Raw genomic sequence first — 19,623 nt, 5'->3', positions numbered from 1 at the left:
ATAAACAATATGGAGGTTTCTCAAAAAGTTAAAAATACAACCACTATATGACCAGCAATTCCACTTTTGCATATTTATCCAAAGGAAAGAAAAACACTAACTAAAAAAAAATATATGTGCCCCCAATATTCACTGCAGCATTATTTATAAGAATCAAGACATGGAAACAGCCCATGTGTCCATCAATGGATGAATGGATAAAGAAAACGTGATGTATATATACACAATGGAATGTTATTCCGCCATAAAAAAGATGGAAACCCTGCCATTTGTGACAATAAGGATGGATCCTGAAGGCAATATACTAAGTGAAATAAATTAAAAAAAGACACATACCATATGATTTCACTTACATGTGGAATCTTTTTAAAAAAATGAACTCATAGATACAAAGAACAGATTGGTGGTTGTGAGAGATGGTGGTGAGCAAAATGTCAGAGATAGTAAGTGAGCAAAATGAGTAAAGGTGGTCAAAAGGTACCAACTTTCACTTATAAAATAAATAATTCATGGGTATATAATGTACAGCACAGTGACTATAGTTAATAATATTGTTATTTCTGCCACTCCAGTTCTCCTTGGGGGTTTTATAATTTAAAAAAATACAAAATTCGTTTTCTAACACACACACACACCCCTTTCCATTCTAATCAATTCTGACATAAAAAAGAGAGGCAATCAGCCATTGTGTACCTCCATTCAAACTTTTTAACTGCATAAAAATCCATGGGATTCTTTAAAGGATTTTCTCTCTTATGAGTTTTTATGCAATTTTTACAGAGTGTATAATGATAAACCGTTTTTATTTTTAATATATTTCTATGTTTAATAAGGCAAATTTACATATTTGTAAAGAATTTTAATCCTAATTTAATACTTAACTATTTTTCAAAAAAAGTTTTAATTGACTTTAATCTTTTGATAATACTTACTGTGAATTCATCTCTTCTACTAATTGTGTAAGCTTTCTCCAGGGATTATACTCAGAATCAATGCTATAAAGCCGCATGTGCAAGGCTAATACATGGAACAGCTGATCTAAATAAATCGAAGAAAAGGTAATTAGAAAGTTCACACAGTTCTTTCAGAATAAAATTCAAACAAAATTTCTAGCTAATTCATGTGGAAACATTTCCCATCCTTATAATTACAATTCACCAACTTTAAGTACCAACTATTTTATATTCTCTTTTAAGGTAAACTCTGAAATATATATCTCTAAATAACATCTGTTGGAATATGGACTATCCTTGTGTTCAATCTCAATACAGGAATGGTCTGTTTTCCTCATCTATCACAGTCCTACTTTTTTTTGGCTTATGCTTCAGGCTTGACAACTTGTACTTCTTATTCTTGTGGCCGCATCCTTAGTGTTATCCTCAATACCCTATGCTGAGTCCTGATAACAATGCCACCACACAAATCTGAAATTCTGTTCACTTAGTATCTTTCTCCAAATCTTCTTTAGACTGAATTGTGACTTCATTATCTTTTGATTCAACATGAAGGAAAAAACTGAAATAATAATATTATTTAGCAGAACTAATCCAGCTTGTTTCACTTCTATCTAAACCGTAACAATAATCTGTAAGTCTTAGCTTTCAACAAAATTCTGTTCATGACATAATGCGGGAAAAAAAGCTTTTGTTTAAAATTATTCAGAAGAAAATCCTAAATTTTGCTTTCCATACCATGTCCTTTTTTTGGTGGTTAAAATGATAAGGAATGGGTTAGATTATTCTGCCACAAATATTCAAAAAATATGTGAATCAAAAGTCATTTTTTTTAGAAAGTCAAATAATACTTTTCGACATATGACTGAAACTAATTTTTAAAACCAGACAGGAAGAAAAGCCAAATAACAGAAGTATATTGTTGCCACTTATTCTCTAAATTAAAATGATCAAAACTAAACAAGATTTTGTTTCTCTGAGCAACTGACTTAAAAATCAACTAGATTTTAGATTAATTTAAAATCCATCAATATGATTCTTGTGGCAGGGGAGGGGGGAGATGCAGTAGTAATAGTAAAAATAGTAGTAGTAGTTGTTTTGGGAAGGTTTTGTAAGTCATGAGAGAGCTGTAAGATGAACAAAGTAAATGCTTCACTCTGTAGGGCAGGCAGAGGAAGTGGGAGGTAGGCAGGCAAACTGAATCTTAACACTCTATACATAACTTTAAGTTTCAATCTGATCTCTCTATAACAAGCAGAAGAATGTAAATACCTTAACCTGCTTCACTCAATGTGAAGCATTGTTATATATATAGCTGTATATATATATATATATATACACATATATATACACACACACATATACAGTATATATGTATAGTATAAATGTATAGTATAAATCCTGTATAGTATAAATCCTCTCTTCAAATGTCTTCATCCTATTAATAGCCAACATTAGCTGAGTATGTAATACATGCCAAGCATTCAATTACTTTTCACAAAAATTCTACCAGGCAGGTAATATTGTTAACCCTACTTTGGGGACCAGTTAGGTTTCCCAAATCTCCAGTTTTTCAAATAACTTGGTTCCACTAATAAACATTGACAACAGAGATGTTTTTAGCAGAGAAATAAAATGATGAAAGATATATTGGTCATTTTATTTCACTTTAATTACACATAAGAGATTGTTCTTACCAAGTACATAATTTATAATCTAAAAAGTGTCTAAAACCTAAAACTGTTTTTAATTTTTTAATTTTTTTAATGTTTTTTTATTTATTTCTAGGAGAGAGAGAGAGAGAGAGAGACAGCATGAGCAGGGGAGGGTCAGAGAGAGAGAGGGAGTGACAGACTCTGAAACAGGCTCCAGGCTCTGAGCTGGCAGTCACCACAGAGCCCGACACGGGGCTCGAACCCACGAACCGCGAGATCATGACCTAAGCCAAAGTCGGACGCTTAACCAACTAAGCCACCCAGGCGCCCCATAAAACTGTTTTTTAAAAAACACCTAAATTCCTTTGGTAGAAAAATATTAACTCAAATTGCAAAGTGGTGGGTTTTACATTCTTTTTAGATAGGTGCTAACTGAATCCAAGGGCTCTTTAAAAAATTTCCTTTCAAAATTAAAGTAAATTATCTTAGAGTTTCCCTGATTTAATCAAATGTGTTAAGAGTTAAAATTTTCCTAAGTTGTTTTACACTGAAACTATGGCTCACATAGAAATAATGTTGCAATCCATTTATTTTCCCAACCTCTACCATAAATAAAGAAAAACAAATGTTGAAAGAAACTTTTTCATTTTCTTCTATTCCCTCATTTCTACCAATGAAGAAATAGGCCCAGAGAAAGGAAGAATCACCCTAATACTGGAAAAGCTAAGAATTCAAATTTTGCTACTTCCTTGTTATTTCTACCACTCCAGTTCTCCTTGGGGATTTTATAATTTAAAAAAAAAAAAAAAAAAAACCACCAAAATTCGTTTTCTAACACATACATACATACCCCTTTCCATTCCTATGAAAAACTGATATGGTAACCCTGAGGAATCTTCTAAAGCTATAAATACAATATATAATAAGAGTCTTTGGTATTGATCTTAACTAGAGCTGAAGAATATCTAATGAGGTATATCTACCTTTGAAAAACAATGCTAAAACCTGTAGATAACTTCAGTAGGAAACAGAAAATTGGCCAAATAACAATCAATATCTTTCACTATTCATTGTGTGTTTTCAAAATTTAGTCTGAGAGATACCAAGTAAGAATTGATTCCATTAATCAGCAAAATGATCTCTTACACTAAAACAAATATTGACAACAGTAAACTTAGGATAAAGAGAACTTTACAACCAAACAAAAATTAGAAATCATAACATTACAAACATCAGGTCTCCACAAAAAACTACCACCTCACAAAAAATATTTATATTTTTAAGTCTCTTCTCTCTCTTCCCCTAAACTTTTGGTACTACTCTTCTCTGGTTCTCCCCCAGGTCCTTCTCAGTTACTTTTATACGTTCTTCCTCTGTTAAACCTGAAAGATAAGATTCTCCATAAGAAAAGGAAAGAAAAGGGAGCCCTTCTTAGCTCTCTTTCCCTCTCATTCTGCACATACTACTTCACCAAATTCAATTTCCATGTCTACTTATAAGTTTATAATTCACAAATTTCTCTAGCATTTCAATGTTCAACAGCACCACAAAATCAATATATCCAAAAATAAACTGATTATATAGCTCAATGGTCATCTGGGCTGTAATGTTCAGTTCCTCTCATAATCACTATCTGAAGGATCGACATCACTGCCCCTGCAAACATAAAAAAATAAATAAAATAAAACACCAAAAACGTGGGAGTCGAATCCCGCGTCCTTGCCCTCCATAGCCAACTGATTACCACTCCTATTGGCTCTGCCTCCTATGATCCATCCTCTTCTGCTTCACTCCACCGCTACATCATTTCTCAAATGGATTACTCAACAGAGTGCTCATTCAGGTTCATGCCTTTTGTTTCACTCTCTCCCGATCCCTGTAAACAATAAGTCTATCATATTATCTCATAACTGGTTGGTGAACCACTGAAGGAATAGGTATTGAAAGCCCTTTGTGAGCTAAGCCCTATCTTTTATTTCTTAACCTTCTTTCCTCCCTTTCTTTTCCAAGTTTTCCCCAATGTGTCATACTGTCTTACTCTGTCTCTGCAAGCTATTCTCAGTCTAGAATAGTACGTTCTTGTGCTCCAGGCAAAGTGATTTCTCTTTTAAGAGCAAGTTCAAGTGCTCCTCTATAAAATTTTCTCTAGTACCACAACTGAGACAAATGTAATCATCCCCTGCTTTATACATTCTCTCTACCTTGAGTTAACTCTATTTTATCACTTCCTATACAGTCCTGTGAGAGCACCCAGAAAAAGACAATTGTGTCCTTCTTTGTACTTTCTAGACTAACACAGTGCTTGTCACATAACAGGATTTTGTTTAAGTATGTTCAATATTGTGTGAATAAATCAACAATCCTATAAAAAACATCATATGATGTAAGCGTAAAATTTACGAAGGATTTTTACTCTTCCTTTCTTGTCATAATGACACACTGGCTCAGTAACCAAGAAGTAGGCCAATTAATCAGTCCTAATTTTATTGCTCCAAACAGACTAACCTTTCAACTCTAACTGCTAGAGCAATGCTTAACCTACTTGCTCCCCCCATTTTCTTCCCCACATTGGTTACTCTGACAACTCACCTGAGAGAAATAATTCTATTGTCTGCAACACCTAATGAAATTCTTTGTAATTGTGACAAGTCTAAAGTATTATAATGTGCTTAATCACAATATTACACATGTCCTCACTAAAGCAGAAAACACCCTGAATGACTGGTTTGTCCTTAAAACACACACACACACACACACACACACACACACACACACACACACCCCTATGATTTAATTGTAAGAACTCTCAGCTGGAACAAAGGTAAGCTTTAACAATCTCTTCTAAAATGGGCAGAAGACATGAACAGACACTTCTCCAAAGAGGACATCCAGATGGCCAACAGACACATGAAACGATGCTCAGCATCCCTCCTCATCAGGGAAATACAAATCAAAACCACACTGAGATACCACCTCACGCCAGTCAGAGTGGCTAAAATGAGCAAATCAGAGAACTCTAGATGCTGGCGAGGATGTGGAGAAACGGGCACCCTCCTGCACTGTTGGTGGGAATGTAAACTGGTACAGCCCCTCTGGAAAACAGTGTGGAGGTTCCTCAGGAAACTAACAATAGAACTCCCTTATGACCCAGCAATAGCACTGCTAGGAATTTACCCAAGGGATACAGAAATGCTGAGGCATAGGAGCACATGTACCCCAATGTTCATAGCAGCACTCTCCACAATAGCTAAAACATGGAAAGAGCCTAAGTGTCCATCAACAGATGAATGGATCAAGAAGATGTGGTTTATCTATACCATGGAATACTACATGGCAATGAGAAACAATGAAATCTGGCCATGTGTAGCAACATGGATGGACCTTGAGGGTGTTATGCTGAGCGAAATAAGTCAGGCAGAGAAGGACAAATACCATATGTTTGCACGTATAGGAGGATTAGGAGGAACTTGACGGAGGACCAAGGGGGAGAAGAAGGGCGGAAATGGTGGGGGAAAGGGAGAGAGGCAAACCATGAGAGACTCTTGAATGCTGACAAAAACTGAGGACTGATGGATGTGGGGGGGAGGGGGGGATGGGCATGAAGGAGGGCACTTTGGGGATGAGCACTGAGTGTTATGTAGAAACTAATTTGACAATAAACTATTTGTAAAAAAAATAAATAAATAAATAAAGAAAACAATCTCTTCTATGTTTATCAATATTAAAGCAACTAGTAATCTAAAACTGATAGATTATTTCTTAGTGGAGCTTGTGTCATTAAACAGAAATATATATTAAAGAGTTGTCTTAAAGACTTTTATGAATTGGTTCCATGTTAAATTGTACCACTCTTAAAATCTACCTAAGGTAAACTTATCTAGGTCTACATTTTGGATCATTCAAGATTTCAGTAGTATCAATGCAGTTATCACTGATGAAATAATTGTCAATGAAAAAATCTCAATTAGCCAAATGACTCTCTGAATAGGGGGAAAAAAGTCTCAATTTCTCTGTAACTGACCCATCAAAGTGAGAAATCGTTCTGACCAATTTATCCAAGGCAAATGTAATAGGTGTGGGTAAATTCCTCTCACAGCTGAATCAGCTGACCCTGGTTCCTACACCCCTGAGAAATTAGCCATAGAAAGATGGGAGATGGCTCTTCAAATGAAGTCTGGGAACAATTCTAGGAAGAAGAGAAGATCTGCAGCTCTTATTCCCAAGAAACAGGAGGTTCATGCCTCCATGGGGTGACAGGTGCTGATTCATTTTCCCCCTCTCCCTCCCCACCACTCCAGGCAAGGCGGGACAGGGAATAAAGTGACAGTCATGGTAGGAATTTTAAAGGGTTAAGAAAAAATTAATAATAAGAAGAAATAAATACTTCAGTTTTATACATGAACTATATTTTAGTGTTTATGTATATATAGCATATATATGTGTGTGTGTGTGTGTGTATATATATATATAGCACGTGTGTATATACACATTCAGTTTTATCTATTACCATTTGATCCTTAAATTAACTGTAAAAGATATGTTAGCACAGCTATCATCTCCATTTCCACAATAAGGTAAAAAAATTAGGTGACTTTCCTATAATCCAAAAGATAACAAATAGGACTAGAATCCAGATCTTCTAACTCGAACCCAGTGCTCATTTCAGCACTGTATCCTATGTTGCTGTAGTCAATAAAGGCACACAGAAGTTTGGGGATAAAGTAGCAGAGCTTTGCTCACATGAGAGAGGTTATATTCCACCATGTGAGTATGGGAAATGCAGAGAAAAAAGCTATCTTTAGTACCATCCTGTGTTCCTCTACTGCCTCCTGTCGCTGCTAGGTCTCCACTCCCAAGCACACTACACCACCATTCTCTGGTCACCTTAAGTATCACAACATTAGTAGTAATTTCATGAAACTGTTTTCCTTCTACTTTTAAGGTTAGATGACAAGCAGCTTCCCCCTTCACACTTACCATATGATTTAGAACAATATGGGGAGAGGCACAAACGTGCTTCCACGCATAGGTAATCATAAGAAAGGTAAAGAAAAATAGTTGGTTCTTAGGACTCTCAATTTCCTCTTACCAAAAAGGATATGCTCCATGAATCCAAGTCTAATTTGAACACCTCATTTAAAACTGAGGGACAGGGGTTCTAATCATCCTGCAGAAGAAAGAAGCTGCCTTGTCCTAAGCCTAGCAAGGTCTCAAGGCTCCTGTGCTCTGACAGTGGAAATTATTATCTGTGGTACCTAGCTTCTGGAATACAAAAATCATAAATGCAGTAAGGCCTGACTACGCTGCCACAAAGCACAGAACCTTCAAAAAAGACTTTTAAAGAATAGAGTCACTCCTCTTAGCTCAGATTTCCACGCTCCACTCTTATCCCTCTAACCCAGGTCTCCCCAGACCAACAGTGTATTTTGTTCCCAACAGATAAACTGTATCACTCTTTGGGAATAAATCCCATTCTGATGTTCTCACCTCCATATCAACAGAACATCTGTTAAGTCCTTTAAAAAAAGGTGAGCTAAAAATTAACTTTTATCTTGCTTCCAGTCTCCTTACCCATACATATCCCCACCTGAATTCGATATAGTGTTGAAGTTGTAGAAATATAATCTTGAGACTTATAATGTACGAAGACTTGACATACATTACAAAATTGAGTTCTTACAACAGTCTTCTGGCCGGGTATTCATGAGATAAAACAGCTTGCTTCCAAATCATCTGCCTATCTTATTTATAAAGAATAGAATCAGGAGGCAATTTTCACATTTCTATATTAATTTATACATTGTGACTGTTATGATTTGGTGACCCAACTTTCCTCTTGTTATGGAGTAACAAAAAGAACAGAATGAGAGTTGTGATTCAACCTGTTTGTACAATTCATAACTTTTAAGTCTAAGAACAGACCTTAATAAGCTATATAGATATCAGAATTTTGCCACTGTTAAAGAATGAGGTCAGACTACTTTGGAGGAATTTTGTAATGTTAATCAACAATATCTTTGTGTAGTCTTACTGTAAGATGAAATTAACATTAAACCATTCTTCTAACTATAACTCATTCGTCAAGCAATTAAAATTATTTCAAGTTGCCTGCACACATTTAAGCTGGATTGCTTTCTATGAATAACAAACACAGGGGCAGTTATTCATCATATGAATCATTTCTTGATGAGATCATATATCAACATTAAGTTAGACTTCCAAATGAAAATGTCAAAGCAAGGGTTTGCCATAGACTCTCTTGACTAGAAATTAATTTTTAAGCTCTCTACAAAATTATTAAATTCATTTGTGATATAAACTGTGGCTTCTTAAACGACCATAATATACAGAAAGTCTCAGACCCAAAGATATGGAAAGATGTTGTTTACCTAAATTTTTAAAAAACCATCCCAAATATTAATAATTTATTAACTGACACCTCTTCCCTTCACTCCTAGCCCAGCCACTGGTTTCAACAATTTCTAGTGTATTAAGAAATACATTAAAATTATCCTGGCAAAAAAAGTATTGAAAGCCTGTGAACCTCACTAGAATCTATAGAGTTTAGTATCTACTTTTGAATCACTTGAAATTAACCAATTTTAAGAAAACATTATTCTTAATAAAAAGTCATGCCTTCAATTTTTGCATCTGGTTTGTCCTGTATCTATTGCTAATGAAACTTGTGGTACTTATCAGCACATATACTAATTTGCAACAAAAATCCTAAATTCACTTATCTTTTACAGTCTTGTTCAAATGCCATGTCTACCAAAAGCTTTGCTGATTTTACCAGCTAGATATGATCCCAAATCTCCAAATTTCCTAGAACTTTATCCATGTCTTTCTTTAGAACTGAACACTTTCTTTGGTACAATTAATTATCTAGACAGTCTTATCTGCTGAATACAAGACCCTTAATGCCTGCCCTTGCAGTTGATAAACAAGAGGTCCAGAAGTCTGATCCAGAAATCAGGAACAGAGCTATATGTGGGAGCTGATGTCGATGGCTTATATCAGGGGCAAGAAGGAACCAGTCAACAAACTGGTGAAAAATAAAAGGAAAACCAACTGGTATCCAAGGAAGAAGGAATCAGGACTTGAGAAAATATCTGAAAGAATGGCCCCGGACAAAAATAGGAATCACAGTGGAAGGTTAACAAAAGAGAAGAGGAAACAAAATCATTGGAGTGTTAGCAAGCTGAGCCTGGAAAGATTCCAAGGCAACAGTAAACAGTAAATGTCCTCAACTAAGTCCATGAGTAAAAATTCTTAAAGGTTCTGTATCCTTTCAGACAATAAAGGCAAGAGATGGGTTTTACATAACTGAATTAAGAGTCAGAAGAGCTGGGTTCAAGTGTAAGCTCTGATATTTTCCAGCTGTATGACTGGCAAGGCTATCATTCTGAGCTTCAGTTTATTTTCTATGAAAAAGAGATAACACCTATTTCACATGGTCATTCTAAAGACTAAATAATTTATGTGAAAGTACTTCATAAACTTTAAAACTACAGATGTGAGGTATTATTAAAATACCATACATAGTATGCTGTTTTGTTAATTAATTTTTCTCATTTTTTACTTTGGAAAGTTTCCCAGATACATATTTAGGAATGAACTTTTATTATGATTGGGTACTGGCCATTTTACGTCAATGCTTAAAAATGTTGAATATATAAATGTTGAATGGCATTGTTCCACTACAATTTTATTTCTCAGCATAAATTCACCAGTAATATTTTCTGTTTTTGTTGTTATAGAAAGAACAATCTTATCCCCCCTCTCAACTCCTGCATCCGTGTGCGTGTGCGTGTGTCCGTTCATAATTATCAACCAGGCATTTTACAAGCTGTACCAGACAAATTTATTAAATCTTTTCTTGACTAATCTTCAGTTTACAAGAAGCTGTAATGGAACACCATTCCAAAGTATAAGTACCATACCATTTGCTTAATTAGTGGAGCACTTTCCTACACCGTCCCCAAAATATTATGAAAAAAAAGACACTTTAAAAATGTGATATTTAAAAAGTTAACAGAGAACAATAAATGGAAACAAGAAAAGACTGACTTAAAAGGAGTCTCTAGAAAAAAGACAGAATTTTTCTTTAATAATACCATTAAAGTTCTACTGGAAAATGAAAAAATGAAATATTTGATCTAAGGTCCTAAAACACACCATCAACTTAAGTTTGAGTTTGAGCTAGACTTGTGTAAACAACACGTGCAAAACAGTGGGATTTTATACAACATAAAATATATTCTACATTAGGATAAATAATGCAATGCATAAACAATTGAATAATAATAAATCATATGGAAACTAAAAATAAAAATCACCATGTTGTACAACCTAAATATATAGAATTGTATACAATATAATTTGTCAATCATACTTCAATAAAGCTGGGGGGTGGAGACTAACATAAATCATAAGAGGAAAAAGAAAAACCAAAAATAGTATTGAATTTATATTTAGGATGATCATGACCTTTTCTTTATTGGCACATTATAATCTCTTATTCATTAAAGGGGGAAATAAAAAGAAAGTGGAAGTAAGGATCAATTTAATAATTTTAAATAAAATTAAGGATATTAATTGAGGTGGATGCTGCTAGGATTTTCCTACTATTTTTAAGATTATGAATAAATTTATTATTTACAAGTCTCTGGATAAATTTAAGTACCTCAGGGTGGGGGGTGGGAGGGACGGATGAAGTAGAGCTTTTCAACATAAAACTGAAATTCCTTTACTAAATACTTTCTAATATAACAGTTTCTGGAGTATTATTAGCCAATGCCAAACATCAATTAAGAATAAATTAATAAGAAAAAATAATTTAAATAAGTGAACTTATAGTTTTTGCTAATTCAAACAGTCCGGAAGCTAAAACTCTTATGTATCATCAACTTCTCCTTTAGAACATAATATTAAATCACTGGGTATAAGTAGGGTTTAAATATATACAAAAGTTAATAAAACTAGGTATTCAGTAATAAATAACTTCCAAAATCTTATATTTCTAGGAATCAAGTGATAACCCAAAATAAAATATCAAAATTTAATACAACTAGTAAGAATTTTTAAAGTAACTTAGTTGAAACTTCACACAAATTCGTACCTTCATGTTAAAATTTTCAAGATGTTTTGATCAGTCCTTTGAAATCATCCCAAAATCACATATATATTTACAATAATACATATACATTTTTGAAAAACCTATGCGTTGATAATTTTTAATAAACTACTAATATTTTTAGCATTTAAGAAAATATATCCATTTTTCAAAAGAATACATTATATATTTTAAACAATTTTTATTTCCTGTACTGATCATGTTAGGTAACATTTGGGCTCCAGTGATTGGGGAACAATAATTAACTGTACATGACATTAAGTAATATTATTCCTAGTTAATTCTCTGAACAATGACTAAATAGTGATAGCATCAAACCCATACTCATGAAAATCTACTTTAAGTACCAAATGACACTTCTCTCAAATTTACCCTTATAAAAAGTACTGAAAAATCATGCTTATTTTACAATATAAAGTATTCTCATAAATAAAAGCAAACATTCACAATTTTTATATAGTTTAATGTCCACATCAAAATAGAGTGCAAATGCCTTCATTAACAGCAGCACTATGTATTACAGGAATATGTAGGCAACACAAATTAACTTATAAAAAGATTTTTAAAATCTAGACAGTGTAAAACTTCTTTAAAAGAATTTGTTTGAAGATAATTTTTTATAGCTGAGAATACTACATTATTTTAATTTTGAGCCACTGTAAATCTGATCTATTGGCATGGCATTTATTTACTGAGTATTCATAGTATAGAAAGAGCTAAATATTCACATGATTCTTTTAAGTACAAGATAAACCATTTAAAGCATATAATCAGCATTACAACTGATTGTATGGAACATAAAAAGAATGCGAAAATATATCAAAAGACCACTTTCCCAGTAGAGGCTTTCAGAAATGACATAGTTAAAAATGTTTTTAAAATAAAAATGTTTTTAAATTTAGCACTATTTACTACTTACTTAAGCAAGACCTTTTGCCAGCTGTGCTTGCACCACCTGAACACAAATTGCCTCCCCGATGAATTAATTCAAGTTCCAAATTGGTTCTGTAAGTAAAGCATTAAAATAGAACTCAATTAGGCTGAAGCAATACTTTTTGTTTTACTGATATCTCTGAATCAACCTAAATAATAAAGTTCTTCAACTTTATTATTTGCCAATGAATAGTTTATGTAATATCCATAATAACATTTTATCTGATATTTAGAAATAAAAAGGGATCTGTAGCTCTGGATCCTGGCTACCTGAATGCCACAACAAGGTACATATCTGAGTGGCAAATGAAAATTAAAATAAATAAATAAATAAAAGGAAATCGTTGATCTATCCTTATTTATATGTTCATATTTATAATGTGCAAAGCTACACACATCACAATGTAATTGCAGCAAAATCCCAAATGTTGGCAAATACTAAAAACTAGGCCTTAAGGAAAACAACAGCAGCACATTTCATGAACCTGCACATGAATGTAATGAAAGAGTTTGTACCCAACTGTTAGCCACTGAATAGGTGGGCACACCAACTTGTCTATCAGAGCAATAGTTATCACTCACTGGAGCTTAGATGGTATCAGGATTCAATATTAGAATCACTAACATCAAAGTGGCTATGAACAACACATATAATTAACAACAGTCTCTTCTATGGACTTCTGAAATCAGTTTTATAAAGTACATCTGTAACTACTGACACTGCTAAACATCAATAATGTTCAGATAGACCTGAAATTATATATTTACCAATTATTAGCTTACAGAATAACAACAGTTAAACTGACATTTCAAAAATCAAATTGTTTACTCAAAAACAATAAAATAAAATAGCCAGTGAATTTTGCCAGAATAATAAATGAAAATCCGAGTGATAAAATGCGTGTATATTTACTTCAACTGTATTAATAAACTTAAACACACCTTTATTTGCCACAACTAAAACTGAATCAACTAATTTATATCCAAGATATGCATTTGACACTAACAGTGAGATATCCACATCTTAAAAAAAAAAAAAGGCAAAATTTCAAGCTTACTCTGTAAATGAATTCAAGGAAGAGTATTATCCTATTTTACTTAAAACAGTCTGAACTGGTTTGGGTTGTATTTTGAACACAGAATGTTTTGAAACATTATTTTCATATATGTACTTATAAATGCAAACTGTTAAATTCATATTCCTAAGTCTGTACATTTGCCACCCATTTCTAAAGGAATGCTTTAATCCTCTCTACTGGGGCAGGGGAAAAGCAATTTAACATTGATAATGTTCCTGCTCAGAGCTCCATCTGGTTGCTGCTGATAAGGGCATCTGTGTGACAAGGGAATTTTCCACCCTTCAGGCGATTTGCATTGCTCACTGAACTTCTAAAAACCTACCAGCAAGGAAGCAGGGACAAGGATTTCATATTAGTGGACAGAAAGCGAGCGGAGACCAGCATGTGTTCCTTCATCAAGGGAATATAAATGAGATCAATATATTTTGTTTTCACAAATCTTCTGTTGCCTAATCTGTAGAAAAAAATTAATGGCTATATTCTCTTATAAAAACTAAGATTTCCTAGATTGTACTTTTAAAAGAGCTAACCAGAAACATGATCAATTCTTACAAACGAATGTCAGAACCAGAATGTCAACTTTTATTTTAGCACAGTTTGCAAAAATATTCATTAAAATATAAATAAAAGAATAGAATTCAACCATCAAACAAAATACTTTTAAGGATCACAAACATGTTACCAGGAATTTGATTTTAAAGACTACTTGAAAGAAAATTACTAAATGTAATTTTGGATTATGGCTGGAAAATCTCCTGAACAACACTCCTCTGACATTAAAACACACACACACACACAGCCCCACCTACCCAAAACATTAGTATCATGTAATAATTTAGGACTTTAAAAATCAATATGTCAGAGACCCCTCAGCTTTTTCTTATTTCATTTACATCAAAACTGGCCCTTTGATTTAAGACTTGCTAGAGAAAAAACATACAAACGTGTCACGTGCCCCATGTTTGATTTTCCCTTACTGTTGAAGATCCCAACACAGTATTCTGTTTCTGCCATCCTGAATGGATGACATAAAGATTGTTCTCGGAGAAAAGTAGATTCTACTTTCTATATTTCTAACACATGTCCATTAGTTTGGAAAGAAAAAAAATAAAGAAGTCTCTGTATCTGAAACAATACTGAGAAAGATTGCTTCAAGCCTATCTTGGTGTCCACCTACATATATCACATAAAAACTCCAACTATGTTCCAGCTTCTTTTTGCATGACCAAGCTCTGCTTTCCTTTCTACCCTCCTCCACCCTCCCTTGGCACTAATTTCTATTTTTAAAGCAATAATTTGAAAAACAAATGTGTGTATACACATGCACACACAGAGACACTCAAACACACACTGGTATAGTGTGGGTTCAAGGCCTTAACCTACCCCTTACTGGGTGTACGAGTTACTCAATTTCTCAGAGAAAAAAAAATCTTCATCCATACCATAGCTTATATTATACAAGACTCAGCTCAAGCTCTACCTCATTCAGTCAGGAAGAACTAATTCCTTTTTCTTGGGACAGGAAAGAAGCATTTCCACATACTTTATATTTCAATTTGTTCATCTTTCCAAGTTCTACAGCACTTTTTCAATATGATATTTTTTAAACAAACTGTATTCTGTTTTATACAGATTAATGTATATTCATTCTGTCTCTCCAACTACATTGTAAACTCCTGGAGAGCAAGGATCATTTCAGATAAAGCTTCTAAAGTCCTGATGGTACACAGCGAAGTGCTCAAAAACACGGTAGGAACTGGCAACCTCTTCGTTTTGGTATATAACCAATGATAAGAGTCTCTTCAGTCCCTGTAATTTATTCTTTCTTTTGCTGACCCTTTCTTCTATTCCCTTAAATTCAGCAGTGGGGGAAAAAAAAAAAAAAGATGGGGGTTGTTATCAAAGACCATTTTTGGTTTTAAAATGGATAATTTGGTATTTTAGCACACATTCCTTTTACTTTGAACGTAATTAGTTGATAACGTTTAAACTTACTAGGCAACTAATGTGTAAAGCAAGGTGCACTCATTCTAACTTTACCCACTGTGACTTAAAGATGTCTCTCTATCTACATCTCAGTTACTCATGTCTCATCTTTCCATTTCCATGTTTCTCGCCATACAAACAGGCCAAATGCTACTCACCAATACCTTTAGGCTACATGTAACTTGAATCCAAAATCCTTGGAAAATCAGTTACTAAAATTAGTGTCATTTATTGTTTCAATAAAGAAGTAATGAATTGGTATTTAAGTGAAGAAAGCTTTCTTCCCCAAATTAACTTTCCATAATCCATCTGACTGATCGTTGCAACAGACCATTTTTTGGAAATACAATAAAATGAGCATAGTAATTTTGATTAATTTTAGTGTAACAGAAAGATATCATTCCAACAATTTCTTCTCTGTTGCCCTCAAAAAATCCTCCAAGGCTGCTTCACCAGGCAAATAAAATGCAAAACAAAGAAATAATATATTGCCTTACCAAAAAACAAAATCTCTAAAACAATTATTAAAGTTAACAGCTTTTAGGCTACTTTACACCACTGGATGTATTTTGTTCCTAAACATCAGAAAGTTTAAGTTCCCTAAAAAGCAAACTAAATTACTCATTCAGTAGGGAGAAATTCAGCTCTGGGAAACAGGGTTGTAGTCCATTTGAATCACTAATGTCAAATACAAATAAATGTGCACATTCTAATGACTTATACGTTTAAGAATCACAATATTTAATTTAAAAGTTAAATACTTCAAAATAAGTTTATTTCTAGATACTTTACTTAAACATTTAAACATATTTAAAATATTGCTAAATATTTTAATGCCTACCTTTTAGGAATGAAAATAATCATAATCTCATATGTACTTATGAAATAAGGCATACAATATGCTAGACATAAGATATTTATAAAGACATGGTTTCACACCTTGAGAAAATTACACCAGGATACAAAAATTACAAATACAATACACTTTCTTCCTGCAACTTATGCTTTTGTCAGTTTTTTAGTTAATTTGGTGTTAGTTTGTTTTCTTTTTAATGACTAAGTAAAACTTAGGGAAGACATGAAATCTCACTGTGAGAACTTTACAATCGCCTGGGTAATTTTAAACAAAAAGGATAATGAGGTTTTTAAGGGTTATATACTTTCATTTTCAGAATTATTATCTTGTTGCTTTAGAGTTTATCATTAGCAATCAGAGAAAAATGGGAGGAAGAGAGAATATATTTTCTGTTTCTCTCTATATACTCATAATAAATAACATTCGTCCCTTAAGAGAAAACCCAACATATGTCGTGTCTCCTATAAAGACTCTTATTAAAATGGCAAGCTTTTTTAAGTTATCTTACATATAAGAAAATAAGAATTTATATATTCAAGAAATAGGAATCTAAAATTTCCACTAAACTAAATTTAAATCAAGTTATTTATCATACTATAGAAAAATTCCAGACAGATCATTCCTATTCAACCAGAATTTTCTTACAAGGTCAATCCTAAGAAAATGAAAGGTATAGATAAGCAACATAAACAAAGTATTTACACACAAATGCATATATACACATATATAACATATATATAAATATACACATATGTACACACATGTATGTGTGTGTATGTGTGTATAGATACATACACAAACATACACATAGCATAACTGAGTTAGTCTATATTCATCTCAATCTTCTACACCATTATTACTATAATATGGTATGTAAGTTTTTAAAACCTTGAAACCTTAGCAAAATTAAATCATATTCAATTTAGTTTTCACATGAAGTGTATTTTATTGCAAGTGTGCAGCTGGTAACTGTCCAGGCACAAAATGTTGAATTAACTGTTATATCTTTTCCTGAAGTATTCTGGATAAATAACAATAATAGTTTAGGAATGTGCAGACTAGAAAATTACTTCCCAATCCATTAGATCCTTTTACATCAATTTATGTCCAGCATCTGCATTCTTAAACCAAAGACTAATGTTTCCTTATCTTGAGCTCTAACCTGCTTGCAATTTTCTTAAGTCTGGTTCCTTTTTTCCTAGGTTCTAAAGACTGCATATAATTCATTTACTCTTACTACGCTCTGCTCCAGGAATAGGGCAGAGAGAATGGCCCTGATGAACCACATGCACATATGACCTATAAAATGTGAACACAGGGGAGGAAAAAGGAGGACAGTATTTGAAAGAATGATAGACCTTGACTCAGATCTGAGTTCTAGTCCTATAAGCCCCTAATTTTGCTGCATGATATTCAAGTTACATTATCTCTCTAAATGTTACCTATAATACTACTACTTGAGACAAAATATGAAGTATGCTTCTAAGGATATCCAGGGGTCTACAACATCAATTCTGACAGAATGTGTTTACAAGTTCCTATTTGTGCCTGCTTCTTCTCTATTTACTTCTTTTATGGTTCTCCATTTTCATTCAATTAGGTTTTCTAAAACTCCTATTTGGAACTATTTCTTAGGTACTGAACACCTACTCAGTCAATTAAACTAATCCTACCTAATTTGAAAGATGAGAAGTATTTACCTCTAATTTCTTGAGCCCCCTCTAGCTACTAATAAGGCTTAGAACATGCCTGATCTCTTGTTTTGGCTCCCTGATCTGATTTTCTAAACCACCTACAGTTTTCTAAGATATTACTAGATCTTCTACTAGCTTAAAACAAAGAAAATAAGTTCTTCTTACTTATAAATTAAAAAACAGGGGCGCCTGGGTGGCTTAGTCGGTTAAGCGTCCGACTTTCGCTTAGGTCATGATCTCGCGGTTTGTGGGTTCGAGCCCCGCGTCGGGCTCTGTGCTGACTGCCAGCTCAGAGCCTGGAGCCTGTTTCAGAGTCTGTGATTCCCTCTCTCTCTGACCCTCCCCTGCTCACGCTGTCTCTCTCTCTCTCTCTCCTAGAAATAAATAAAAACATTTAAAAAAATAAAAAAATAAAAAAATAAAGCATTTGATATATACAATGTTTTTGTTTACAGTATTATCACTTTTTGATAGGACTTGAACAATGATTTCTTAACAACACCCTTCACATATAATACTCAACTTGCTTTGAGGAAGACTGTCCCAAAATGTTAACAATATACTTTTTCCCACATATCCTATAATATATAAGAACACTTCACCCAATATTTCATTAAAATAAAAACTCTTCAGAAAATGAAGGAAACCTACATTTTTATGATCCTTTGAGGAGTTCTAAAACTAGCCATAATTTTAACCAACATAAAAAAGTATGTATCCTTTCTTCAAATAAATATGAATGGCAATAAATAAAACAAAAAATCAAACTATCAATAATAGGTAAATATTGAAGTACATAACATGTATACCTACCTAGCAACAGAATACATAAAGAGAAAATCATTGTCTGGTGAGCCTGGGGTCTTGCTATAATCTCTATATTTTTTCTGAGTGGTATTTTTGATATCTTTCATAACAGATTCCATTTCTTTACTTAAGTTGGTTTCTGACTGCAAAAAATGGAAACATACACATAAAGTTTATTCATATTCATTTTCTCTAATATAGTCTACATTACAATGTTTATCATGTGAATAGAGCAGGAAATTAAAGTTAAAAAGTTAAAATAGATGTACATTAGCTTTCTACGATAAATGTATTTATGAAGATAAAATAGATTAAGAAATATTTTCTCTTATCTTATCCTAATTCTATATTGTGATTGGTTAACCCATAATCTAACCATGAACTAACCACACAAACCTATATTCTAAACAAATGAGTAGATGTCATTAAAATAATATTTTGGAATAGTTTTTATGTTTATAAACAACCTGATTTTCATTTAAGTTCATTTCTCAAACACTAATATTGATGTCCATTGCTTTAAG

General features: G+C 33.2%; 1 protein-coding gene across 3 annotated transcripts in view; it reads right to left on the bottom strand.

Annotated features, from left to right (window-relative positions):
* UBR3 (ubiquitin protein ligase E3 component n-recognin 3) overlaps positions 1-19,623 on the bottom strand; it is a 234,960-nt gene that overhangs the window by 48,131 nt on the left and 167,206 nt on the right. For all 3 annotated transcript variants that reach the window (XM_039248804.1, XM_039248806.1, XM_039248805.1), the window contains exons 29-31: positions 19,106-19,242; positions 12,664-12,749; positions 933-1,038 (exon numbers count right to left, since the gene is read on the bottom strand). In XM_039248804.1, coding sequence (XP_039104735.1) covers positions 933-1,038; positions 12,664-12,749; positions 19,106-19,242 — 329 coding nt within the window. The remainder of the gene's footprint in view (positions 1-932; positions 1,039-12,663; positions 12,750-19,105; positions 19,243-19,623) is intronic.

The sequence above is a fragment of the Hyaena hyaena genome, unplaced genomic scaffold (assembly GCF_003009895.1).
Source record: "Hyaena hyaena isolate Hyena2069 unplaced genomic scaffold, ASM300989v1 scaffold_317, whole genome shotgun sequence".
Taxonomy (NCBI): Eukaryota; Metazoa; Chordata; class Mammalia; order Carnivora; family Hyaenidae; genus Hyaena; species Hyaena hyaena.
This window is presented reverse-complemented; position numbering and strand designations above follow the sequence as displayed.